This window comes from Microcaecilia unicolor, chromosome 2 (genome assembly GCF_901765095.1).
Source record: "Microcaecilia unicolor chromosome 2, aMicUni1.1, whole genome shotgun sequence".
In the NCBI taxonomy this organism is placed as follows: domain Eukaryota; kingdom Metazoa; phylum Chordata; class Amphibia; order Gymnophiona; family Siphonopidae; genus Microcaecilia; species Microcaecilia unicolor.
Window position 1 is genome coordinate 92,704,010 of NC_044032.1, and position 26,787 is coordinate 92,730,796.

The window sequence follows — 26,787 nt, forward strand, 5'->3', positions numbered from 1 at the left end:
CCTTGCCGGTCTCGCGTCAAGGACGCAGCGGTCCGGCTTACTCTTCGCAGGTTGCTGGAGCTGCGAGCGATTTCTGCAGTGCCGGCAGCAGAGAGGGGACAGGGCCGTTATTCCATTTATTTTCTGGTGCCCAAAAAGGACGATTCCTGTCGTCAGATTTTAGATCTCAAAGCGGTCAACCGAGCTCTCAGAGTCCCCTCGTTTCGGATGGAAACTCTTCGGTCCGTCATTGTGGCGGTGCGGGCCAGGGAGTTTCTGACTTCTCTAGACCTTACAGAAGCCTATTTTCATATTCCCATTCGCCCGGCTCATCAGCGGTTTCTGCGGTTTCCTATTCTAGGCCATCATTTTCAGTTTCGGGCACTTCCCTTCGGGCTTGCGACCGCTCCCCGCACCTTTACCAAGGTCATGGTAGTTGTCGCGGCAGCTCTCAGAGCAGAAGGTATTTCAGTCCATCCTTATTTGGACGACTGGTTGATTCGGGCAAAGTCATTCCACGAGAGCGTCCAGGTCACGGCTCGGGTAGTCGAGTTTTTGCAGCATCTAGGTTGGGTAGTCAATATGCAAAAGAGTCGTCTTCAGCCTTCTCAGTCCTTAGAGTATCTGGGGGTCCTTTTCGATACACAGCAGGGCCGTGTGTTTCTTCCGGCGGCTCGCTTGCTGAAATTGCAATCTCAGATTCGGCTTTTCTTGCAGAAACCCAGTCCATCGGCAAGGGATTACCTTCAGGTGCTAGGGCTCATGGCGGCGACAATAGAGACTGTACCCTGGGCCAGAGCTCACATGAGGCCCCTGCAGAGGTCCCTCCTATCCAGATGGTCGTCCCAGACCGGGTCCCTTCTTCACAGGCTGCCACTGCCGTTGCCAGTGAGAGCCAGTCTGCGGTGGTGGCTTCAGGAGGTCAACTTGGCCAAAGGTATGCCTCTGGATCAGCCCGACTGGATAGTGGTAACGACGGATGCCAGTCTTCAAGGCTGGGGAGCTCATTGTCAGGGGAAGGTGGCTCAAGGTCTGTGGTCCCTTCCGGAGTCCAGGTGTTCGATCAACTTGCTGGAAACCAGGGCAATCTGGCGCTTTGGAGTTTCCTTCCGCTGCTCACCGGTCGGGCGGTGCGAGTCATGTCGGACAATGCCACAGCGGTGTCGTACATCAATCGGCAAGGAGGGACGAGGAGCCTTCCGTTGGAGCGAGAAGCGTCATTGCTTCTAAAGTGGGCGGAAGTCAATCTGGTGGCTCTCTCAGCGGCTCATGTAGCAGGGGTGCTAAACGTTCAGGCAGACTTTCTCAGTCGTCACATGCTCGATCCCGGAGAGTGGGCGCTCAGCGACATGGCGTTTCGGATGTTGGTAGATCGCTGGGGAGTCCCCAAGATGGATCTGTTGGCATCCGCGGCCAATGCAAAGTTGCCTCTGTTCTACAGTCGTCGCAGAGATCCCAAAGCGATTGCAGTGGACGCGCTTCTTCAGTCCTGGCCGGGCGGGCTGATGTATGCATTTCCGCCTTGGCCTTTGATCGGGCGTCTGCTTCAGAAGGTAGAGAGTCACAAGGGTCGCCTAATTCTGGTGGCGCCGGATTGGCCCCGCAGGCCGTGGTATGCCGACCTTCGACGTCTTCTGGCTGATCTTCCCTTCAAGCTTCCGGTTACGCAAGATCTCTTGTTGCAGGGTCCGGTCGTTCATCCCGATCCGGGTCGATTCTGTCTTCCGGCATGGCTCTTGAGAGGGCTAGGTTGACTAAAAGAGGTCTCTCTGCACCGGTCATTGCTACAATGCTGCGGTCTCGGCGGCGTTCCACTTCTCTGAGTTATGTGCGTACTTGGAGGATTTTTGAGAGTTGGTGTACGGAGCGTAGTCTGTCGCCTTTTTGGGCTACAGTGCCGCAGGTTTTGGATTTTTTGCAGCAAGGGTTTGACAAGGGCCTTGTCTTCTCTTAAGGTGCAGATTGCGGCTTTGAAGTGTTTTCGAGGTCGCATCAAAGGGAAGTCATTTTCCAGTCATCCGGATGTCGTGCGTTTTCTCAAGGGAGTTAATCTTCTTCGTCCTCCCTCTCAGTGTTCGTTTCCTCCATGGGATCTGAATGTAGTGCTTTCGGGTCTTACCAAGCCTCCTTTTGAGCCTTTGGCATCTTGTACTTTAAAGGATTTGACTCTTAAGACCGTGTTTTTGGTGGCCGTTGCTTCGGCCAGGCGAGTTTCTGAGTTACAGGCGTTGTCGGGTAGGTCTCCATTTTTGGAGTTCTGTTCCGATCGTGTAGTGTTACGACCGGTTCCATCCTTTCTTCCCAAGGTGGTATCTCGGTTTCATGTTTCTCAACCGGTGGTTTTGCCTGTGTTGGGTTCTTTCTCCGGTGCGGAGGAACAGCAGAGATTGAAGTGCTTGGATGTCAAGCGGGTCTTGAAGCACTATATTAAGTCTACAGATGAATTTCGCAGATCGGATCGGTTGTTCCTTTTGATTGGAGGTGCGCGTAAGGGGCTGATGGCATCTAAGCCTACAATTTCTCGGTGGCTCAAGGAAATGATTGCTTCAGCCTATCTGCTTTCTGGGAAATCCGTTCCAGAGCATGTTAAAGCTCATTCGACGAGAGGTCAGGCAGCTTCGTGGGCGGAGCATTGTCTGGTACCTCCAGAGGACATTTGTAGGGCGGCTACCTGGTCGTCCTTGCATTCATTCTCTAAGCACTACCATTTGGATGTTCTCAGTCGTCAACAGGTGGCTTTTGGCGAGCGCGTGTTGTCGGCGGGGCTGCTAGGGTCCCTCCCATAATGGTACGGCTTTGTTTCTTCCTATCAGTCACATTCTGGGCCGGTCCGGAGGGAGGCTAAGGAAGGTTAAATTAGGCCTTACCTGCTAATTTGCTTTCCTTTACTCCCTCCGGACCGGCCCAGATCCCTCCCTGCAGATATCGGATTTGTTTTTTCATGGGTTGGTTGGTTCATTGTTTGGTTGTTTGGAGCTGTGTTGCTAGTTTACTTCTCTAATATGTTTCAATGAATACTGCATAAGAAGGCACACATATAAAGTTGTAGAAACAATACTGTCCAATCTTTGGCTGTTTGTTTCAGGCACTCAAAATGAATAATAAGGCACGTAAAAGTTGTAGAAACAATACTGTCCAAACTTTGGCTGTTTCAGGCACTCACCCTTGGTTGGCAAGGTGCCTGCGGCTGCTCAGGTTTTTGGATGCACAGATGTTTGGTGTTTTTTCTTTCTTCTGCTTTGGTACTCTATTACTGGATCTTTCTCTGTCTGGCAAGGGCTCTTATTGGCTCTCTAGAGTCACAGTCTTTTCTCAGTCTCCACCTGCTGGAAGGCGTGCACAACCCATCAGTCACATTCTGGGCCGGTCTGGAGGGAGTAAAGGAAAGCAAATTAGCAGGTAAGGCCTAATTTAACCTTCAGTATTCTCTCTATCTAGCAGGTGGATGGTCATGTCTATTCAGCTCTGGATTGATTTGCTCCTGGCCTGGTCCCCTGGGTCTAGTCGAGCTTCTGGGGTCTGAGGTGTCCCGGTCCTGGAATTTTGGGTGCACACCTGGTGGTGCCAGGTCCCTCCCTTCCTCCCCCATCAACCCCTCCTCTCTGCCTGACTGGGGTTTGTGATTCTCACTCTCCTGACTTTAAAAGGAGTCTGAGGTTTCTTTTGCTCTGGCGTCCTCTCCTGCCTTTAAAAAAAAAAAAAATGCTGTTTGAGCACTGTTTAAAAAAAAAAAAAAAAATCTGTCTGATTTGTCCAGTGTGGCAAGCTTATGCCGGTTTGCAGTACTGGCTGAATGGTGTGAGGACCGACTTGGCATGCGACATAGATTCCCAAGGGGGTGAGTAGTCATTATCCTATCTGCGCCGGTGGGGCAGAGCAAAAGCAGCTGCCAATGTGGGAGCCATTGGGCTGCTGCAGTTTCCTGTGCTGGAGAGCCTCTGTATAGCCCAACTCCATGGAGCGGTGTGCTCCTTCCCGGCTCGTTTTGGCAGGCACAGGGCAGTTGTTTTCTTCGGTGTGCGTGCGCGCTTGAGGGCACCATCTTTCTTGCCGCGCCACATGGTAATGCTGAAGCGCCGGCGCTTCCCTGAGGCTTGATTTGCTTGCGATTCAGGCAGTTTTATATGTAGGCTTTTCAGAAATGTGACTGGGGAACTGGGGTGGATCACTCCCAATTTCTTCATGTTTGATATTTAAGGGCTTCTAAGAAAGGAGGCCTGGGAAGGTTTGCAGACTCCTGTGGGAGTCCTCAGGTCTCCCACAGCTTAGTCTCCTGCAGCTTTCCAGGGGTGAGGTCGAGACCCATTAGACCCCTGCAGCTGTTCTGTGGCAGCGAGAGCCTTAAGCTGCAGCTTGGAAAGTACTGACTATCTGAAAGTCTTAGGTAGAAATGCCTGTGCTTCACTAGGTGATTTACACTAAGAATATCTCTGGACCCTCCTTGAGGAGATTCAGGGTGTGTGTACATCATTAATGGAAGGGAGAAAGGGATCAGGATTAGGGATCCTACTCTAGGTTTTCCATTCTTTCCCGCTTCCCCTTTCTCAGAGCATGGCAGTACAGTTTAGTCAGGCCTAGGGCTGTTGACTCCATGTTTCTGTGAGAAATGTTACATTTTGAGGCCTCTCAGGTTTCTCTCGGTTTCCATGGTAATCCTGCACCCTCTGTGCTGCCCTGGTGGCATTTGCTCTGTGTGTACTGTTTACATCAAACTAGTTTTATTCAGGAAGGTGGCTGGCCTTTCAGCCTGAAGGTTCAGGTTCAAGGCTGGTTTTATCCATCCTATTAGAAATTGTGGGCTCAACTAGGTTTCCAACGGGGCATATTTTATTTCATTCTCTCTTACTGCTCACCTGGCCAAGCAGTTCTTGCATGACTGGAACAGTTATCAGAACTCTACTGTACTAAAGATTTCCCTTCTCTCTCTCTCTTTGCACACTGATACTGGCCACACCTTTGCATACTAGCCTCAGCTACCCTGGTATCTGCAGTGTACCCGGTACCTCTGATTGCTTCTATGGTATTTTTGGCATCTTTTCATGGTATGGGGGTACCTTCAATTCATGAGGAGTGGTCCAGGAGCTACTTCAGTGTAGAGGTAGCTTAATAGTTGTTGCAATCAGCTGAGAGTAAGCACAGAGCGCTAGGGATGCTGCTTCACGACCCACTGCAGCTATAGTGTGCAATGGTGCAACAGCCATATTCTGCTACGCCATCTGTCTCTGGTTCTCATCTGCACTTGTTAGCGCCAATGCACAGCAGTGTTAGTGCACGGTCACACCAGCCAGTTCTTGTCCCTATCTGCAAGAAGTTAGCATTGGCTTAGGCATCAGACCACTGATCTGGCTTCCAAGTCACATTTGGCAACCTGCCTTTTGGAAGTAATCTTGGGGCTGGAGAAGATGTAGGGCAGTTGGGTAAAGACTTGAGGAACTTCCAAGTCTCGGAGATTGCCAGGGGATGAGTTTGGAAAACCACTTTTAGGGTTTCCACTTCCACTTCGACAAGCCACCTGGCTGCTGGTAGAATGAGCTCTGTTTCAACTCCAGGTCAATCTATGCCTGCTGCATCTTCCAATGATGGAGTCTCAGCTCACTCCTCAGGCAGGACTCCTGTATTGGTTTCAGGAGGAGTGAACCAATATTACCTCAGCTCAAACCTGTCTTAGTTTTTCTATCACACAGTTACAACCTGGACTTCACTACGGATTTTTCTTTGAGTCTACATGCAAGCTCAAACACTGTCAGGCAGTTCTTGCCACCTTGCCAACGTTTCTTCCTTTAGGCACAGTTGAGTCTGTCCCCAGTTGCAATTGGGGAATGGGAAGTTGTTCCCTTTGCTTTGTAGTTCCAACCAGGGAGCTTCTAGCTGAGTTTGGACATCATAAGAGTCTAGGGTGTTTACGGTTCAACTTTACACAATAGGAACCTTGCAGTGTGTAATAGTTCTGTCTGGTGGGGAGAGTTTCTATCCTCCCTGGACCTCAAGGAAACTTACTTTCATATTCCCAGTGCTCCTTGTTGCAGAGGGATCTTAGCGATTTATGACCATGTCATTCAGCCTTTCCATGTTGCCGAGGACATTTTTGCAAGGTCATGGTGGTAGTGGCAGCTTTCCTTTGTGAGGATGAATTGCAGGTTCATCCATACCTTGTGACTGGCTGATTTGCAGCTCTCTCTATTAAGAGACTCTGCAAACTTCATCCAAGATACCTACTCGTCTTCAGTCCTTAGGATTGGTAATCAGTGTCACCAAGAGTCAGTTGTTTCCGTCATAAATCTTGGCTTTTCGGGGAGTGCTGTTCCATATAGGCTTGGGAAGTCTTTTCTTTCTTTTGCTCCTCAGCAACAGATGCCAACCCAAGTCAGGTTTTACTTTTTCTACCATGTCCAGGATATGGGAATAGGTTCAAGTTATGGGCACAAGGTTCTCTTTCTTGGACATTCCCCCATGGGCCTGAGTCCGTATCAGACCACTTCAGGGGTTCCTTCAGTGCTTTGGTCCCCATCTCTATGGTTCCCTTCAAGCCAAATTAGTCTCAATGGGTGATTTGTACTGATATTTCAGTTCTCTCTCCCTGGAGGTGGCTATCTGCAGCTTGTAGGCTGCTAGCGTGTGCCGTAGTTGACGGCAACAGATTTCGGATCCCTTTCAGAAGGCAGACAGTCGACTGCCTCCTCACTTTCCAGATGTAGAGTCGAGGACGGCTTAATTGCCAGTTTTCTTCTATGATTTGTATTGGGCATCAGATGTTTTCGGCGGTCACAGCCTGTCATTTGATGTGGTTGCGCTGCTGGGTGGTGAATGCAGCTTCTAACGATGGCTGGTTCAGCTCACTTTTCAGGGCAACTATTGTTTGAGGACTCCATGAAGTTGGTCAAAGACCTGGGTGATTTATAGACTCAGTGTCTTCCTGAGGACGTCTACAAGTTCTTTTCGGTTGGGTCAGGCAAACCCTTACCTTTATGACACCAGGGCTATTGTCCTGGGCAGTCTAGTTTTCTTTAGCAATCCAGTCCAGGCAGGTTCTCAGAGCTCCCGACTTCATCCGTTTGAGATCCTCTGGATTTCTACTGGTGATGGGCATACAGTCCTGTCTTTTCTGCATACGGTGGTTTCAGCCTTCCATTCCATTCCACCTTTTTCTCTTCCCTATACTATTTGGAAGTGACCAGAGAGTTCCGTTGGTCAACTCTTTGCTTTGCTCGGTATTATAGGAAGGCTCGCCATTTTTAGATTGGCAAATGTGGGCATAGCGGTTTTGATGTCAGGAGGAGCAGACCTTTGTAGAATAGGCGTCAGTGTGATGCTGAAGAGCTGTTCCGCATAAGTGCCATTTTATTCAAAATCCTTTTAGGGGAGCAGATGCTCCCCTTGCACCCCACCTAGCTACGCCTCTGCATAGTGGGGCAGTGCCTGGGATGACCCACTGAGCAGAAGTGACTTCCTACATAGCCTTATATACTGCTAAAGACTGTAGCGGTGGCAGGATCAGAAGCAGACATATTCAGAACCTGGAGAGCCCTAGGTATATAGGAAGGTGGAGACTCCTTACGAAACACCCACACTGCAGTAGGATCATCAGATTCCTGACCTGCTGAGCAGAAATGCCTCCCAACATACCCTCATGTTGTCCTCTGGCTGATCACAAGAAAGGGGGTCTGGTTTCAAGAGCCGCAGTGGCCGTTGGCTGAGAGAGGCAATTTCTTCAGCTGGCCTCTATATGGGACAGTCTCTCCCGGTGCGGTGTGAGAGTGCAGGTGAAAGGAGATCCGGGAAGGCACAAAGAAAGGGGGTGCAGGCAGCCGGGGAACCCCAACGGGGCAGATTTCATGTGCACAACACCCACATTCAGAAAGCTGGTCTACCGGAGGCAGAGAGGTTGGCCGGGTTAAGGAAGAAGAGGAGGAACTACCAGTCCCAGAATCCTTCTCTTCCCCACCCGGCTGTGCAAGAGTTAGGGGAGGAGATAGAAGATTGGGAAATGGTCTCGGAGGAAGGTGATGAGGGCCAGCTGGAGAGTTTGGGGGCGGGGGAAGTTGGAGAGGAGGATAAAATGGAGGTTACTGAAGGACTAGGGGAGGAACAGATGGAGATTGGAGCCCTGGCTCAAACCCAAAAAGCTGCTGTAAGAGGGTGGCCAGCTGTACCTTGGAGAGACTGGTGGAAGACCGGAGGAGAGAGGCTGAGGCACTGGGGGAAATCTCTACTAAAGAGGAAACAGGTGCAGCCTGTGGGAGAGAAAGAGAGCTGGGCACAATTGAAACCCCAGCCTGAACCGGGTGGGAATAAAGCTGTGTAACCGTGCTGTAAGAAGGTGCAAGAAAGACTGTGTAAACTGTTTCATACTAAAAAGGTCTGGGCTGCAACCTACCAAGCTATTGGGTTTTTCCCTCTGATAATGTACTGTTAAAGAGGGAATTGAGAAACAAAACATTCTATATGTAACATAGCAGCGTGGAACCCTTATGGATAGAAATTCCATGTATGAAGGGAAGGAGTATACTGGTAGGGCTATATACAACCATCCGCGAGGACACAAAGGATGAAATGTTTACAGAAACTAGTAAAGCTGACAATGTGGGGAACATTATAATAACTGAGTGATTTCAATTACCCCAATATTAGCTGGATAAATTCCTAGACATAATAAATGACTGCTTCTTGGAGCAACTGGTCCAAGAACAGACAAAAGGGGAACTATTTTAGATCTAGTCCTTAGTGGAATGCAGGGTTAACGGTGTTGGATCCACTGAGAAACAGTGATCACAATATGATTCAATTTGAGCTGAAATTTGGAGTGAAGTCACTAAGGAAAACTAATGTAGCAGCATTTAGTTTTCAAAAGGAAGACTGACAAAATGAGGAAAATAGTTACAAAGAAGCTAAAAGGATAGGCTGCAAAGGTTAAAACTTTAAATCAGGCATTAAGGCATTGTTTAAAAATATCGTTGAAGCCCAGACCAGATGTATTCCATGTATTAACAAAAGTGGAAAGAGCAGCAAACACCAGCATGGTTAAAAGGTGAAAGAGGATATTAAGAGCCAAAAGAACATCCTTCAAAGAAAGGAAAGGATCTGAATGAAGAAAATACAAAGTAATGTAAACACTGTGATGCTAAAAGCAAAGCATTGATAAAGAAGACTAAAAATATGAAAAAAAAATACTTGCCACAGACAAAAAAAAACTCACAGTAACATCTTTTTCAGATACATCAGAAGCAGAAAGCCTGTGAGGGTATCTGTGGGACTGTTAGATCATGAAGGTAAAATTAGTTCTTACCTGATAATTTTCTTTCCATTAGTCCCAACAGATCAGTCCAGACACTTGTGGGTTATGTCCCTCTACCAGCAGGTGGCGATATAGTAAACCTCTGAAGTTCTCTCTATGTGGTATGTGCAGTCACCTTAACTTATCGATACCAAAGCAGTGGAAGACGAAAGAGGAAGTCCTCTCCTGCCTGCATAAAGCCCATGTAAGCTCCTCAACCACTCCTGCGGGAGGGTAACAGAAGGTTTTGATTTGTTTTGCCTTTTTTTCTTTTCTTTTTTTTTATAGCCAAAAATCAAATGAAGGAATCTGATGAAACTGAGGCAACTAGAAGAAAACTCTCAATCCAGAACAAAGGGTAGGCCTCTGGATTGATCTGTTGGGACTAATGGAAAGAAAATTAGCAGGTAAGAACTAAGAACTAATTTTACCTTCCATAGCATCCCATAGATCAATCCAGAGACTTGTGGGATGTACCAAAGCAGTCCTCAAGTGGGGCGGGGTACTACAACCTCAGCAGACTGGAGCAATGATCCACAGGCCGCAGTTACATGCGCTGCCACGTCAAATCTGGAATGCCCAGGGCTGCCATGCCAAGCCTGGCAAGGGAAGGACAGCAGATCAAGTGGGTGATCTGCAAAAAAGCCATCCACAGCAGGACAGAAGGACCAAGTTGCCAAACTGCAAAGGGCAGCCACGGAAGCCAGACAGGACACGGAAAAGGAAGTCAACTGCGCTCTGGAAGAAAGCGCTGCTACCCGCTGTAGCTGGGTCGCCCATCCAGGACCCAGCCAGGCTTGACCCTGCTTAGCTGCCTCTTCCTCTACACGACTGTTGCCTTCACTCCACAGCAATCTGGCTCCTCTGAACCTTGGCTCCAGGCCCTGCGAACTCCCAGGACTTCCTCCTCCCTCCGTTCCTTTCACAGAGGCACATTCAAAGCCCAATATTTATAAGTAAGAGCTTTTATTTTCTTGCTTCAAATCAACAAAACACCCTTCACTCCAAGTTGTTTAGGCTAGCAGCCCAGAGCACAATTCAGGTTCAACACAGTCAAATTCAGGTTCAAAAACAGTCCATATAACTTCAAACTAAGGTTCAAAAACAGTCCATATAACTTCACTCCACTTTAGCTCAGATTACTACACTTAGGGAACAGTACATTATCAGAGGGAAAAACCCAATAGCTTGGTAGGTTGCAGCCCAGACCTTTTTAGTATGAAACAGTTTACACAGTCTTTCTTGCACCTTCTTACAGCACGGTTACACAGCTTTATTCCCACCCGGTTCAGGCTGGGGTTTCAATTGTGCCCAGCTCTCTTTCTCTCCCACAGGCTGCACCTGTTTCTTCTTTAGTAGAGATTTCCCCCAGTGCCTCAGCCTCTCTCCTCCGGTCTTCCCCCAAGTTTGGTCCACTTTATCATTGTGCAGGGGCAAAACAAACACTAAGTGCATCATAGTGCTTCAGTGTAAAGCCCTGTATGTACCTATATGACAAAATATATGGATTCATAAATGCATGACACTATCCAGCATTAACAACCTGTTTACAATAAGCAAACTTACACATTTCATCTGTAAAGCTTGTTACTTCATGAAGCTGTGACCCTGAGTACGGACAGAAGCTGCGGACAAGTTTCCCAATGTTCTACAATAGGGTTGTTATCAGAATTGACGTCTTGCCTGGGACAGCCAAGGACTCTTGGGGAGACTGGCTGGCAAAACTGTACATTGTTTATGCAACTCTGGCTCTTAGTCAAGGTGCCCCTGAATACAGTGCCAGTGAGATAATCATGTGACCCCTGAAGTCATAACAGTGGGGATCACAATGTTCTGTGTATATTAACCACAAGTACAGAAGAGTCAGCAGTACAGCTACAGCTTCTGACTTAGCTATAAAAGGGGCTCTTATCAGAGATGGGGGCTGTTGTGTCAACATCCCACCCTGACCATCTGAGGTACAAGCTGACGTCTGAAGGACTGCATCAAGTTGTATGTGCCATGTACCTTTGTATTAGTGCTGTGGGTTAAAGTGACTCTTTGCATGTCAGTGTAGTCTAGTTGGGGATTTTTGTGCGTTTACTCAAAGTTAATTTCTGTAATGAGATTGGCTTTGTCCTCATTTGTCCTATATCATGTTTGCTGTTTTTGTAAGTAAAATAATCACCTGTGGAGTTGGTTCCTTCTAGTATTTTGGTGCAATGGGCTTGGATCTAAGGATAAGGGGAATATTTTGCATCGAACATATCTCTCACTAATGTTAGTATACATTCTGAAAGAAATGGGTCCCAGACAAGACTAAGTGTTAGGTACCCCAATAACACTCCAAAAGGTTTATCTGTATTGCACCTACAATTGCAATATAATTTGTACCCTGATAAGTGTCTCGTTGATTGTCCTCCTTCCACCATGTCTCTGAGATGCCTGTTTTATCTCTTTCTTCATTTTGTGCTATATACTCCCAACTCTCCCATCTTATTTTTAGGCTTCTAGCATTTATATATAGACACTTCTATTGTGTGTTTTTTTTCCTTTGCATCTACAAGCTGCTTTGAAGTTGATGGGGATAATTTGCATTCTTTTCTCCTCTCATTAAACACTCCTGGCTTTCTTTATTATTGAAACCTCTCTATTGGGATTCCCTAAAAATCCTGTTTCACTAGTATCCTTCAAAGATACTCCACACTGAACCATTTGCTCCTGGGTAACTCTCGGCTCCCCCCCACCTCCATTTTACTTTAAAAGCTGCTCTACTTTTTAAATGTTAGCGCCAGCAGCTTGGTTCCATCCCGGTTAAGATGGAGTCCATCCTTTCAGAACATGCTCCCCCCTTTTCCAGAATGTGTCCCAGTTCATAATAAATCTAAATCCCTCTGAAGAACTTGACCTGAAAGGTCAATTTCTTGGTGGCTGTTACTTCAGCTCGTAGGGTCAGTGAGCTTCAGGCCTTAGTAGTACATGCACCTTATATCAAGTTTCATCACAACAGAGTAGTCCTCTGCACTCACCCTAAGTTCCAGCCGAAGGTGGTGTCGGAGTTCCATCTGAACCAGTCAATTGTCTTGCCACCATTCTCTCCCCGTCCTCATACCTGCCCTGGCGAAAGCAGTTTGCATACCTTGGACTGCAAGAGAGCATTGGCCTTTTACGTGGAGCGGACAAAGCCCTTCCGACAGTCCGCCCAGTTTTGTCTCTTTTGATCCCAACAGGAGGGGAGTCGCCATCGGAAAACGCACAATCTCCAATTGGCTAGCAGACTGCATTTCTTTCGCTTATGCCCAAGCTGGGCTGTCTTTAGAGGGCCATATCACGGCTCACAATGTTAGAGCCATGGATGACTATGTCAGTGGCTCACTTAGTCAGCCTCTATTGGAGAGATTTGCAAGGCTGCAACGTGGTCATCAGTCCACATATTCACATCTCACTACTGCCTTCAGCAGGATTCCCAACGCGACAGTTGGTTTGGGCAGTCAGTGCTGCAGAATCTGTAGTTTAGAATCCAACTCCAACCCCTTAGACCCTTTTTTCTTCTGTTCCAGGCTGCAGTCTGTTAGCTGTTTGTTGTTTTCAGGTCAATTGGGCCGTTGCGAGGCCCAATTGACCAATGTTCATTGTTTTGAGTGAGCCTGGATGCTAGGGATATCCCATCTGTGAGAACAAGCAGCCTGCTTGTCCTCGGAGAAAGCGAAGATACCTGTAGCAGGTATTCTCTGAGGACAGCAGACTTATTGTTCTCACCAAACCGCCCACCTCCCCTTTGGAGTTGTTACTGGTTTCCTTTGGCTTTTTGAGTTAACTAAGGGGCACGCTCACGCGATGGGCAGGAAGTAGTCCTTGCATGCGCTGTTCGCGTGATTCACGCGCCAAAAGACTGGGCAAGCACCACTACGCAAGAAACTACACTGGCTCCCACTTAAGGAACGTGTCACCTTTAAAATATGCACATTAGTGCATAAAATCATTCACGGTGAAGCCCCAGCATACATGTCCGACTTGGTAGACCTGCCACCCAGAAACGCCAAAAAATCATCCAGAACTTTCCTCAACCTCCACTTCCCTAAGTGCAAAGGCATAAAGTATAAAGGACTACACGCTTCAACCTTCTCCTACAAGAGCACGCAACTCTGGAACGCACTACCACGCGGCCTGAGAGCGGTCTACGAGTTGACAGACTTCCGCAAACGATTGAAGACCCATCTCTTTGACAAAACATACCGCAAGGAGCAAAACATATAAATCCCATATACATCATAACAATGCCTCAAGACATTACCCCACGTACTCCACGTCCCCGTACTCTCCCATTCAATATCTACCCACAGATAAAAACTGTCTACCCCATCGCTCACTTGCTATTATTCGATCAGCGTAGTAACTCCCCCACACCACATCCTTTAGTTTCCACGCCCCTAAGGCGACTGATCTGATCTTGTCTTCCTTAATCTGCTCACAATGTAACCCATAATCGAAATGTAATGTAATGTAAGAAACTGTATTCCCATCATTTACAATGTATTGTAAGCCACACTGAGCCCGCAAATAGGTGGGAAAATGTGGGATACAAATGCAACTAAATAAAATTTATTTTTGCTTGCAAAATTGTCGTTTCCTGGGCCGACGCGGACATCAACCCATCTGTGAGAACGATTGCATATTTATCAAAGCAGGGGGGGAAACTTGCAATGCGGCTGTTGCGTAGGAGGTCTACTGCCTGTGCCATTGAGCAGAGCTCATTCGGCAGCTGATCTCGGTTCACATAACAGGAATGGAAAATGTCCAAGTGGACCTCCTCAGCTAGTATGTGCTGGACTTGAGAATGGGAGCCGAGTCCTGTGACCTTCCAAATGGTGCTGGATCATTGAGGAGCCTCAGTCTTTGATGGTGACATGCCAGCACACTAAGGCTCCTCAGTTCTCCACACAAAAAAAAGGAATGCAGCACAGTTAGGATCAGTGTGCTGCTGCAGCCATGGTCACCAGCAGGGCCCCTGTATGTCTTCCCCATGGTCTCTCGCTGGTTGGTTGGTTTGAAGGATAGTGAAGCACCTGCTTCTTCTTATCCTGGTGTAGCCCTTGTGCAGGCCATGGTATTCAGATCTTGTGGATCCCCTTCTGCAGTTCCTGTAGGATCTAGGTCTCCAGTTTCAAGGGCTGATCTTCATGGCCCCCTTCTGGCTGACATCTTGGCCCTTCAGCTACTCTGCCAGAGACTCGCAGGAGCTGTATATTGTTGGTTTGTGTGGGTCTGGCATTTATTTAAAGTGTGGAAGAGTGATGGTTATCTGGTGGGTGGATGTTCATTTTGGCCTCCGTACAAGTTGGATTCAACCACGGTCTAACCCTCAGCTCTTTCAAGGTTCACGCGACAGCTATGTCCTGTTCTAGAAGTAGTGAAAGGTGTCTAATTAGCTGTATATGCAGACATGTTTCCTGCTAGGGGTGTGGCATTGGCAGTTCCCCCTTGAGTCGTGTCAAGTAATGGTGAAAGATCTGACACTGAAGGTAGTCTTTCTGGAGTCAGTTGCAAGCTTTGCAAAAAAGATTCATATGTGTCTTTTTCACTTGACTTTGTGTCTGCATGGTTCTGATCATCTGCTCAAGGTGGTTTTGTCCTTGTACCTCAACCAATCCATCTCTCTGCTAGCCTTTCCAGGGGAAGAAAGGATAAAGATTTCTATGCATGCTAGATGTCCACAGAGTCTAGAAGTCACAAATTCATTCCAGAAGTCTGACTAGTTAATTAAGGTTGTCAGTGAACCAAGCAAGGGTGATGTGGCTTTAAAATTCATCCCTGTCACGGTGGATTATGGGAGTGATTGACTTGGTGTACCTTCTGAATCAAAGAGTGGACCCTAGAGGGTCTGCAGGTGCATTTTACGATCTCTCATATAATCACTTGGATGGAGGCCTGAGCCATGGGCTGGAAGTTATCTGTGGAGTGGCTACTCGATTCTCATTGCATTTTTTTTTTAAAGCACTACAGTAGAGGGCAACTACTACTGGAGATTTTTCCATTTTGTCTGAAATGAATATGCGGCTGAAATTTGCTGCTCGGTATCAGTCCAATCCGTTGCCCCAGGCCAGACTCTTTCTCCCCCCCCCCCCCCCCGTAGGTCCTCCCAGGTGACCTTTTTGGGGTAAAAAATGTAGTAAGCAAAGATTACTACATTAGAAATCTGGGATTGTTTACCTATGCTGGAGTTCAGGGCTGCTTGCCCTGCTGGAAAATATTCACATTCATGTATCACTGTAGTGACACCACAAATTCCTCCACTGCTAGACAGTTTGCGAAGTAACAGAAATCTGCAAGTGGGCTCTTCAGAACCTATGTAGCAAACCTTTTATATCAGGCCATCTCCTTTTCCTCCTCTTTGGCCAACAATGGCCGTGAGCATACACTGGGGAGGGAACAGTACATCACATTTATGGGCCAGACTGGCAGCAATGATCATGGTGACATAGGAGAGAGAGGGACAGGGTACATGTGACCTGGATTGGCCACTGGTGAAAGCAGGATACTAGGCTAGATGGACCATCGGTCTGACTCAGTATGATTGTTACTATGTTCTGATGCAGTATTCCCAGCTTTGGCTGCTGGCAGCAGTGATCATGGTTGAGGCATGAGTAGGTTCAGGATGTAATACTGATTTTACAGTTGGGGAGAGGGAAGAATGTCTGCAGCATTTTCAACTTGGGCTGGTACCAACAATGAGTGGGTGAGGAGAAGCAGAATTAAGGAACTGCGATGGGGGTTTCAAGTACATAGCTTTCTGTGTTTCACTCTCTTCAGCTTGTGGGCACATGTGGTTAAGGAAAGTGACATGCCTCTTAGCTCTTGATGACACACCATTATGTCTAGACACACTGACAGATAATGGCTTCTTTAGCCTGTTCGTCAAGCCTAAATTAAATGGCTAATCTATCCAATGGCACGCCTAGCCAGTCAGGATTTCAGAATTACTGCAACAAATATGCATGAGATTCATTATATGCAAATCTGTCAATTGTGGTGATCTCTGAAAAGCTGACTGGCGAGGTGTGCCTCCATGAGAGAGTTGAGAAGCACTGATTTAGCAGTTCAGTATCACGGCAAAATGGATAATCACCAATTCTTCCTCTGCCTCTTTCCAAAGCTGGCCACTTACATGGATAAAATCTGACTGTTAGTGAATTTAACAGATGAATTTTTTTTTCTGTATAACAACTGAAAAAAAATTGTATATGACGTATATTAACTGCTTAATGTTTTAAGATGGCCTTGGTAGTCAGATACTAGGGCCCCATAATCTTGTGACACCTGTAAGTTCTTCATGTTTCTGACTGCAGAAGGAAGAATCGGAAGGGAGCAAAAACTTGGATGAATGTGGTGGAGGATACAGTGGGGAAAGGGAGTGATTGGAAGGTGATTATACCAGGGGGTAGGGGAAGAGGAAAAGTAAGAGGAGGGAAGGTGATGGTGTGCTGCAATAAAGTGAACCAGTGCCCAGTGTGCCACCACATAAAATAGGTGGGAAACCAGTGGCCATGTTTTTAAGAACATTTTTATTGTGCTCAGACAGTTCTAATCCTGTTGTGTATTAATGGGATTCTCAATTTGTTCCTTGTTGTTTTGTGCTTATTTTCAATAGCCAATCAAACATATAAACGGCGAGTGACTGTACTCACTCGCAAATGCGCAGTAGAGACTTCCCTCTGCCCCGCCCCGCTTCAATACGTGATGATGGGGGCGGGACAGAGAGGGAAGTCTCTACTGGCATGCTGCAGACGTCGGAACCGCTCCCGCTTCCCCGGAGTCGCCGCCCCTCCATCTGGCCCGAGCTCTGTGAACTTACATCACCACGCAGCAGCAGGCACATCAGCAAAGCTGCCGTCGGGCTTCCTTCTCTGCCTTTGTCCTGCCCTCGCCGACGTTACGTCACACGAGGGCGGAACACAGGCAGAGAAGGAAGCCCGCCCCGACGGCAGCTTTGCTGATGTGCCTGCTGCTGCGTGCTGATGTAAGTTTACAGTGCTGCTCGGGCAGGGTGGGGGGGCGGCTGCGGCGACTCCGGGGGGGGGGGGGGGGGCTCGGAACCCCCCCCCCCCCCCATTCCAAAAGTAGCCCGTTTTCACGGGCTCAACGGCTAGTATGCTTTATATACATGTTTGGTATGGGCAAATGTTGTGAGGGACAAGCGGCCCACCATAATCTTTACAGGCAAGGCCATTGTTGTTTTTGCCATGTCTAGTCACCTCCGCTCTCAGGTTGAGCTGCTTTCTTTGATAAGGAAAGGTAAATAGTGAGAGGATTATTGTGTGATAAAGGAATTGAGCCATAAGCTTGTGTTCAATCATGCCAGTTTTGCAGATGAAGTTAAAAAGTACTGTATACATGTAGATTTTCAACAATGTAATGATGTCTGAGTGCACTGTTACTATATATTTATATTCCTTTCTCATTTAATTTACCGATCTTTATTTTTTTTTTCTTAATGCAGGAGCCCTCACCAAAGTCAAGGAGAGTAAGAAGCATGTGGAAGAAGGGAAGATGGAGGTTCAGAAAGCTGATGGGATTCAGGAACGTTGTAATATTATTTCATTTGCGACACTGGCAGAAATTCATCATTTCCACCAAATCCGAGTGAGAGACTTCAGATCACAGATGCAACATTTCTTGCAACAGCAGATTACTTTTTTCCAAAAAGTGACACACAAATTGGAGGAGGCACTTCATCAATATGATACTATATAATTCTTGAGTTATGACCTACCTTCTCAATGCAAAGATGAATAAGCAGTGAAGTAAAATCATTTCTGTCAAAAAAAAGGTGAAAAGATGGTAGCAGTGCAGAAATGAAAATGTCTTTGTTTTTCATTGGAATACAAAGCACGTCTGGTGCTGTTATTGGTTGGAAACGGTATCCTGTAGTTATATAAAATATCACATGTAACTAAGTTATTACATATGCCTACATAAGTACATAAGTATTGCCTACACTACCATTGTAGCTTTGTTATTTTAAGAGGGATGGAGAGAGAATACTTATTGCCTTATAGCTTTTTGAAATACAGTGTTTTAGAGCATAACCTTACACCTCAAGCCTATTTAAGGGGCTTCAAAAGGAAGATGGCTAAATAATAGCCTACTTCTTTCTTATGCCTTTGGATTACCTAAACTCGGCAACTCCTTTGTTTACAGACTCTTACTTGAGCAGCTACTCAACTTTGTGCCTTTTAAACTTGTTTTCCCTTTTCTAGTAAGCCACATTCTTTATATAATTAAAGAAAAAATGGAATGGTGCAGAACGTAACAAACTGATTATAAAACCTCATGTTGACACAGATCTGTTTTGCACTGGAGGTGTGATCCTACGCTGACTGAAAAGAGAATCTGGTGTTAGTCCTCAATAGTAGGTGTGAGAGAGGAGACTATTTATTAAATATCAAAGAACCTTAGGCAGGCAAGAACACTGTGCTTCTGTACTTTATGCCATTCTCTGATATTTTAAAATCCTGCAACTAATGTAAGTGTTGTGAACAGAGATGGGAAGATGTTTAAGAAAGCCAAGGCATGTTGACATGTAGCAAGAGGGATGTGATGACAGAGTTGACGACTAGTCCCTATGCTGGGGGTTTGCTTACCAGTTAGACATTCTGTGTGAATTCAGAGATGGATCTATTCTGTAAACTGATTTATTCAATTGACAATCCACTGTGATTCACTAGTTTACTTGGACGTCAGTACGTGTACAGGGATTTTCAGACATTTCAGTGTTTGGGGTTTAAAGTGGGTCTTGTATGGATTAAGGGACCAGGAAACATTTGTATTACATGCACCATTCAATCAGAAATAGTTTTCTTTTATTTCCAATAAATATAGTACACATCTGTATTACATAACACTATTGGCAATAAAACCTACTTTATCTGAAATAAATGAAAATCCCTGTTTTTTATACAAATGTAATACCTTATTCTTGAAGGTTTTTTTGAAAAGGCAGAATAAACACATTTTTTGATTTTTGAATTGGGAGATATAATTTCTTTTATATGTCAGTTTGTTTGAACAACTTTATTTTATTACACATGCAGCCTTCATAAAGGTGGTTAAAGAAAAAAAAAAACCTGCAACAACAAAACTGCACATTGCAAATATTTTTAGCACTAGCTGATGATTGAAGTTAGTTACATATTATGCAACATGTGAAACTATAACAAAATGTTAGTTGTTACTGAGGCACATTTTTGATATGTCTTAAGTCCAGCTTTGGATGTTTTGCTCAAAACATCCAGAATCCAAATAGTGACTTTCAAAATAGCAAAATGTCCCCCCCCCCCCCCCCCCCCCCCCCCCCCAAATGGCTACTTCCTAGATGTTTTTGTGCTCTGTGCGGGTTTTTGGTCCATTTTGGGGGGGGTGGGGGAGGGAAGGTCCAAGTGAAAAATGCACAAAATCAGCCATTGGGATGTAGGAGGAGACAACATTCTTAGTACACTGGCCACACACACGTCCCAGCAGAGCAGTGGAGCACCCTAGGGGTCACTGCAGTGAACTTCACATAAAAGCTCCCAGGTACACATCTCACAATTGCTCCCTTATATTGTGTAGTGAGCCCTTCAAAACCCACCAAAAACCTACTGTTCCCAACTGTACACCACTATAGCCTAGTGGTTAGTGCAGTGGACTTTGATCTTGGGGAACTGAGTTCAATTCCCACTGCAGCTTCTTGTGACTCTGGGCAAGTCACTTAACTCTCCATTGCCCCTGGTACAAAATAAGTATCTGAATATATGTAAACTGCTTTGAATGTAGTTGCAAAAACCTCATAAAGGCGGTATATCAAGTCCTATTTCCCATTCCCTTATGGCTGTAGGTGTCATCCATATTTGGGTACAGTAGGTTTTTGGTGGGTTTTGGAGGGCTGCCACCACAAGTGTAATGGTGGATTATTGGTCTGGGTCCCCTTCTCCACAGTGCATTGCACTGACCACTAGGCTACTCTAGGGACCTGTCTAATAGAACTGGCTATAACATCTGAGGCTGTCATGGCTGTCATGTACTGTTTCTTTCACATCTTGGGGTGGGTGGGAGCGGGTCAGTGATCCTCCAGTGGTCATTTAGGATAGTGTTTTCCTTAATTTGGTCCTGGAGTACTTCTAGCCAGTCAGGTTTTCAGGATACCCACAATGAATATGCAAGAAAGATTTGCATATAATGGAGGCAAAGTATCCAATCAAGCTCATGTATGTTCATTGTGGATATCCTGAAACCCTGATTGGCAGGGGGTACTCCAGGACTGGACTTTGGGAAACACTGCTTTTTAGGATACCTTTTTGTGGCTTAGTTGTTAAAACAGGTCTAGTTTAAATAGGCCTAGTTTTAGTCCTACATGGTTTTGGTTTGGACATTTTTCAGCCATAATAGAACAAGTGCTAAGATGCCCAAATCTCACCTGTAACACCCCCCACCCCCCCACCCCCGTCATGCCCCCGTGGGATCCGGATACACTGCAGACTTAACAGTATAGAGAAACATCTGGAAAATGGGTTTCAAAAATACAGATTTTGGAAGTTTTGGTAAGAAAAATATTTATGCCACTGTTTAAACATTTTTCTCTCTTGAAAATGAGCCCCACTGTGTGCTTACAGAAGCATAGTACGTGAAATAGCTGTCATAACTTGTACCTGTTTCTGAAAATTGCACGCATAAAATAGCAAAGTTTAGTACTTGAAGAACAGTAGTTCCTTGTCACTTGCAGCAGATGAATCCAGGAACTAGTGGGTTAAGTCTGCCTACCAGCGGGTGGAGATAGAGATAAACTAAAGGCAGTGATTAGCTCCTTCCTCAGTTAGTATGTCTGTATCTCAGGTATGAAGGTAAACAATTTCAATTTTTTGACCCAAAGCAGCTAACTGAATTTCTAGAAGCTAAGGAGGAATTGAATGTCATAACTAATTCTCAAATATGAATGGCAGGCTAGAGACAATAATTGGAGGGACCATCTACCTTTAGCATAATCATTTCTTATCTTGGTTCCTTGATTTCCTGTCTAGTGGATGAAAGATTGATGTATATTTTCCTATAATGCTTAAGTTAATTTTTATTTTTCAATGTTTTCTGATTCTCTGATATTGTTGAGATATGTATTTGAAAATTCAATTTAAAAAAGAGAAGTTAAAAAAAAAAAAAAAGAGAAGGGTGACAAAAATTATAAAGGGGATGGATCAGCTTCCCTATGAGGCAAGGCTGTAACGGATTGGGCTCTTCAGTGTGGAGAAAAGATGGCTGAGGGGAGATGTAATAGAGGTCTATAAAATATTGAGTGGAATGGGTAGACGTGAATCGCTTGTTTACTCTTTCCAAAAGTACTAGGACTAGGAGGCACGCAATGAAGCTACAGAGTAGTAAATTTTAAATGAAACTGAGAGAGGTTTTCTTCACTCAATGTGTAATTAAACTCTGGAATTTGTTGCTAGTGAATGTGGTAAAAAACAGTTAGTGGGTTTAAAAAAACGTTTGGATAGCTTCCTAAAAGAAAAGTGCATAAGCCATTGTTAAAATGGACTTAGGAAAATCCACTGCTTATTTCAGGGATAAGCAGCATAAAATGTATTGTACTGTTTGGGGATCGTGCCAGGTACTTGTGACCTGAATTGGCCATTGTTGGAAACAGGATACTGGGCTTGATGGACCTTTGGTCTGTTCTAGTATGGCAACACTTATGCAATGAATCTTGAACAAAACTATTTGCTTAGTTTCTAGTCTTCTTTAGCTCAAAAATGACAAGTGAGAGTACTTGTCTGACTTCTGGATCTTTTGCAGGTATTACATATGTTACTTTTCAGATAACAGGGTGCGAGCCGCAATCCTTATTGCCTTATCTCTGCTAGAACACACCAGTGGGGTTGTGTCCCTTTCTGACAAGCAGGTAGAGATAGAGAATCCAAATTGTTCCCGTGATATCATTGGTATAAGGGCTGTGCAGGCAAGAACACTGCAGTATTTAGTGGGATGGGACTTGACATACCACCTTTATGTGGTTACAATCAAAGCAGGTCTGTGCCATGAGAAATACAAGGACAAATCAAACTCGGGTCTACATATAAAGTATCACATACCATGTAAAATGAGTTTATCTTGTTGGGCAGACTGGATGGACCGTACAGGTCTTTATCTGCCATCATTTACTATGTTATGTTACTATGTTACATATTATATACAGGTACTTTAGTTTGTATCTGGGGCAATGGTGTGTTAAGTGACTTGTCCAGTCACAAGGAGCTGTAGTGGGAATTGAACCCGGTTCACCAGGATCAAAGCGTGCTGCACTAGGCTATTCCTCCACTCCAGCATATAGTGAAGCTGGGCTGGTGCAGTAGGTCTAGGAGGTTAGGCCTGACTCCCTGGGGCACAGTATATGGTTTGCATTCACTGTGATCAAAGGCTAGGGCCTGAAGCTCCTGGGTTTTGGGAAATAGCCCTTACCTCACTAGAGCCAAGAAGCTTTTGTTTTTGCACCTCCTACCCTGAAGCACTATTTCAGGTCCCTATGGAGCCTCTGCCAGCAAGGAGGTTATAGGTTTCCTCACCCTTCCTCTGAAGCTCCTGCAGATGTCAAACTGGAAAGAAAAAACAAAGGAATGGGTCTGCTGCCTTCTTTATTGGCTCAGACTTGCCTGGGATAATAGTGTATTAAAAACACATTATTGTTGAGGAAACTTTGGATCACTGAGTTCAGCGCTCAAGTGGTTCTCTCTCTTAATATGAGTTAGGCTGGACAACCTGCAGGGGGAGATCATATTCAGGCTGGGTCAGTGGAAGTACGGGTCCTGCAGGAAGCAACAGCTTAACAGAGCTACTGTCTCCTTTTGTCCCAATTGTACCATAGCACCTTTGGTGGTGGTCCTTCTCATGGCAGCAGAGGGTCCTGCCAGGGCTGCTGATTTGGATGCCAAAGTACATGGTGGCCACACCTCTACCAACTTTGGCAGAAACAATAGCCATTTTGGTGCTAACCTGCTGAAAAACAGGAGAGACCCCTGCTGGTGATGAAATGGAGTCAGGTGAGGGGACCTAAGGAGACTCCCATGCAAGGACAGATTGCCCTCCAGGTAGAACTGTCACAGGGAAGGCCCAAGGGTGCCCTTGGGCTGGGATGGGTCTGAGCCATTATGCACTGTGTATGTTGCCTCTTCGGAAGGTTGCCAGGAGATGAAAGGTCTGGTCCCCCCCCCACACACACACACACCCCCCCCATGAGGAGGGTTAAGCCCCTTGGGACTGCAGCGATGCTCCTGAGTGTATTGTCAAACAGGCCAGATGGGTGGATGGCAGCTCAGTGGACACGGCCCCATTTGCACTGAGGCACACTCACTTCAATGAGGAAGGTTTACAGCTGATCCTGGAGAAGCAGGTGGACCTATAACTGGAGGAAGAGGAATTAAATGGAAAATAACAGATACCACACTTGAATCCCCAGTGGTCACATTTGTTTAGAAAAGAGGAGGTCAATCAATTGAGTCTGTGACCTCGGTGCTACAACTCTTGAGCCAGTTGGAGGTGTCTAGTGACTATCCAAGAGTATGGAAACTGGCTAAGGTGTATCCACTCCATAGGGCTCCATCTAAGATGGGGTTGAAGGCACTGGAGAGCACCTTTAGTAGACTTTTCTCCGAGGACAAGCAGGCTGCTTGTTCTCACTGATGGGTGACGTCCACGGCAGCCCCTCCAATCGGAAACTTCACTAGCAAAGTCCTTTGCTAGCCCCCGCGCGCACCGCGCATGCGCGGCCGTCTTCCCGCCCGAAACCGGCTCGAGCCGGCCAGTCTTCTTTTGTCCGCACTCGGTACGGTCGTATTTCGCCGTGTCGGGCCCCGGAAAGTTGACCTCGCGCGTCCAAATTGTTTTTTGAGCGTGTTTTTTTTCTTCGGAAAAGCTTTTCTAAAGTCGGGAAGTGCTCCGGAACCCCTCCACCGGGTTTCGTGTCAATCCTCCCCGTACTTCCAGCTTTTTGCCCCGGTAAGTTTTCTTTCGTCGTCGGGGTAGGCCTCTTTTTGGCCTCGGTCGAGATTTTTCTCCCTCTAAATTTTGGTGCTTCAATTTTCGCCATTTCGGCTTTTGATTTCGCCGGCGTGATTTTTCTGCCCATGACATCGAAGCCTTCCAGCGGCTTCAAGAAGTGCACCCAGTGCGCCTGGGTTATCTCGCTCACTGATCGACACTCGTCGTGTCTTCAGTGTCTGGGGGCCGAGCACCGCCCTCAGAACTGCAGTCTGTGTTCCCTGCTTCAAAGGCGGACTCAGGTAGCGAGACTAGCCCAGTGGAACGTGTTGTTCTCGGGCTCTTCGTCGGCATCGGCACCGGGATCTTCGAGTGCATCGACGTCGTCAGCGTCCAGACCATCTTCCTCGGCCACCCTTGCATCGAGTGCATCGAGGCATCGGGCCTCTGCATCGGCGCCGAGACATCGGATAGCTGCATCGACGTCGGTGGTACCAGGACCTCGTCTGCTGATGTCGTCGGACGGTGGTGCATCGGGTGGAGTGCAGGTGAGGGCTGTCCATTCCCCTGCTGGTGGCGGTGAGCCCTCGGGTGGGTCTCCTCCTACCCTGAGGGCTCCTGCGGTACAGCCCCCCCGAGATCGACCCTCTTCGGTCTCGGCCCCGAGGAAGCGACGGGTGGATTCGACGTCCTCCTCGTCGGTGCCGGGGAGCTCCGGTGACATGCTTCGGAAGAAGTCGAAGAAGCATCGACACCGGTCCCCTCCCCGCGTCGGCACCGAGAGCTCTGGGTCGCCGAGGGAGTCGGCACCCAGCAGGCATCGGCACCGAGAGGACCGCTCACCCTCTGTTCAGGAGGTGTCGATGCGCTCCGCTCTGGACAGCCCGGAACAGCCTCCACGGCCGGAACAGGTACTGACGTCGACGCCTGCATCGACCTCCATGCCTTTCTCTGCAGCCGCTCTGAACGAGAGCCTCCGGGCCGTTCTCCCAGAGATTCTGGGGGAGCTGTTGCGCCCTACCCCTCCGGTACCGGCGGTGCTTGCGCCTCCGGTACCGTCGAGCGTGGCGCCGGCTGGCCCATCGCCCGGGGTGAGGTCCCCGACGTCGGTACCGCGTGCGGTGCCGACTGCGGCCACCTCCCAGGAGGGCTCCCCGACTACGTCGGCGGAGGGAGCTTCGCAGATGCGGGCGAGGGAGTCTACCCCTCGACGCCCCCATCGTGGACGTGGCTCCACGGAGTCGAGCCGGGCCCGGTTGCAGACGCAGGTCCGTGAACTTGTGTCTGACACCGAGGGTGAGGCCTCGTGGGAAGAAGAAGAAGATCCCAGATATTTCTCTGACGAGGAGTCTGAGGGTCTTCCTTCTGATCCCACTCCCTCTCCTGAAAGACAGCTTTCTCCTCCCGAGAGTCTGTCTTTTGCTTCCTTTGTCCGGGAGATGTCTACGGCCATCCCCTTCCCGGTGGTTGTGGAGGACGAGCCCAGGGCTGAAATGTTTGAGCTCCTGGACTATCCTTCTCCACCTAAGGAAGCGTCCACTGTTCCCTTGCATCATGTCCTAAAAAAGACATTGCTTGCGAACTGGACGAAACCTCTAACTAATCCCCACATCCCCAAGAAGATCGAGTCCCAGTACCGGATCCATGGGGACCCAGAGCTGATGCGCACCCAGTTGCCTCACGACTCTGGAGTTGTGGATCTGGCCCTAAAGAAGGCTAAGAGTTCTAGAGAGCATGCTTCGGCGCCCCCGGGCAAAGACTCTAGAACCTTAGACTCCTTTGGGAGGAAGGCCTACCATTCCTCTATGCTCGTGGCCAAAATTCAGTCTTACCAGCTCTACACGAGCATACACATGCGGAATAATGTGCGGCAGTTGGCGGGCTTGGTTGATGCTCTTCCCCCTGAGCAAGCCAAGCCTTTTCAGGAGGTGGTCAGGCAGCTGAAGGCGTGCAGAAAATTCCTGGCCAGAGGAGTTTGACACTTTTGATGTTGCGTCCAGGGCCGCTGCTCAAGGTGTGGTGATGCGCAGGCTCTCATGGCTGCGTGCCGCCGACCTGGAGAATAGACTCCAGCAGCGGATTGCGGACTCGCCTTGCCGTGCGGATAACATTTTTGGCGAAAAAGTCGAACAGGTGGTAGAGTCTCTCCACCAGCGGGACACCGCATTCGACAAATTCGCCCGCCGGCAGCCTTCAGCTTCTACCTCTACAGGTAGACGATTTTTCGGGGGAAGGAAGACTGTTCCCTATACTTCTGGCAAGCGTAGGTACAATCCTCCTTCCCGACAGCCTGCGGCCCAGGCTAAGCCCCAGCGCGCTCGCTCTCGTCAGCAGCGTGCGCCGCAGCAGGGCCCCGCGGCTCCCCAGCAAAAGCAAGGGGCGAGCTTTTGACTGGCTCCAGCAGAGCATTACCGACATCCAAGTGTCAGTGCCGGGCGACCTGCCAGTCGGGGGGAGGTTGAAAGCTTTTCACCAAAGGTGGCCTCTCATAACCTCCGATCAGTGGGTTCTCCAAATAGTCCGGCAAGGATACACCCTCAATTTGGCCTCAAAACCTC

At 47.5% G+C, this 26,787-nt stretch overlaps 1 protein-coding gene across 1 annotated transcript in view; it reads left to right on the top strand.

The window, feature by feature from the left end:
- The window catches only part of SNX18 (sorting nexin 18), a 54,552-nt gene extending 35,297 nt beyond the window's left edge, over positions 1-19,255 (top strand). The window contains exon 2 of the mRNA XM_030193125.1: positions 17,727-19,255. Within this exon, the coding sequence (XP_030048985.1) occupies positions 17,727-17,980 (254 nt within the window). The 3' untranslated portion in view covers positions 17,981-19,255. The remainder of the gene's footprint in view (positions 1-17,726) is intronic.
- The last annotated feature ends 7,532 nt before the right edge of the window (positions 19,256-26,787 follow it).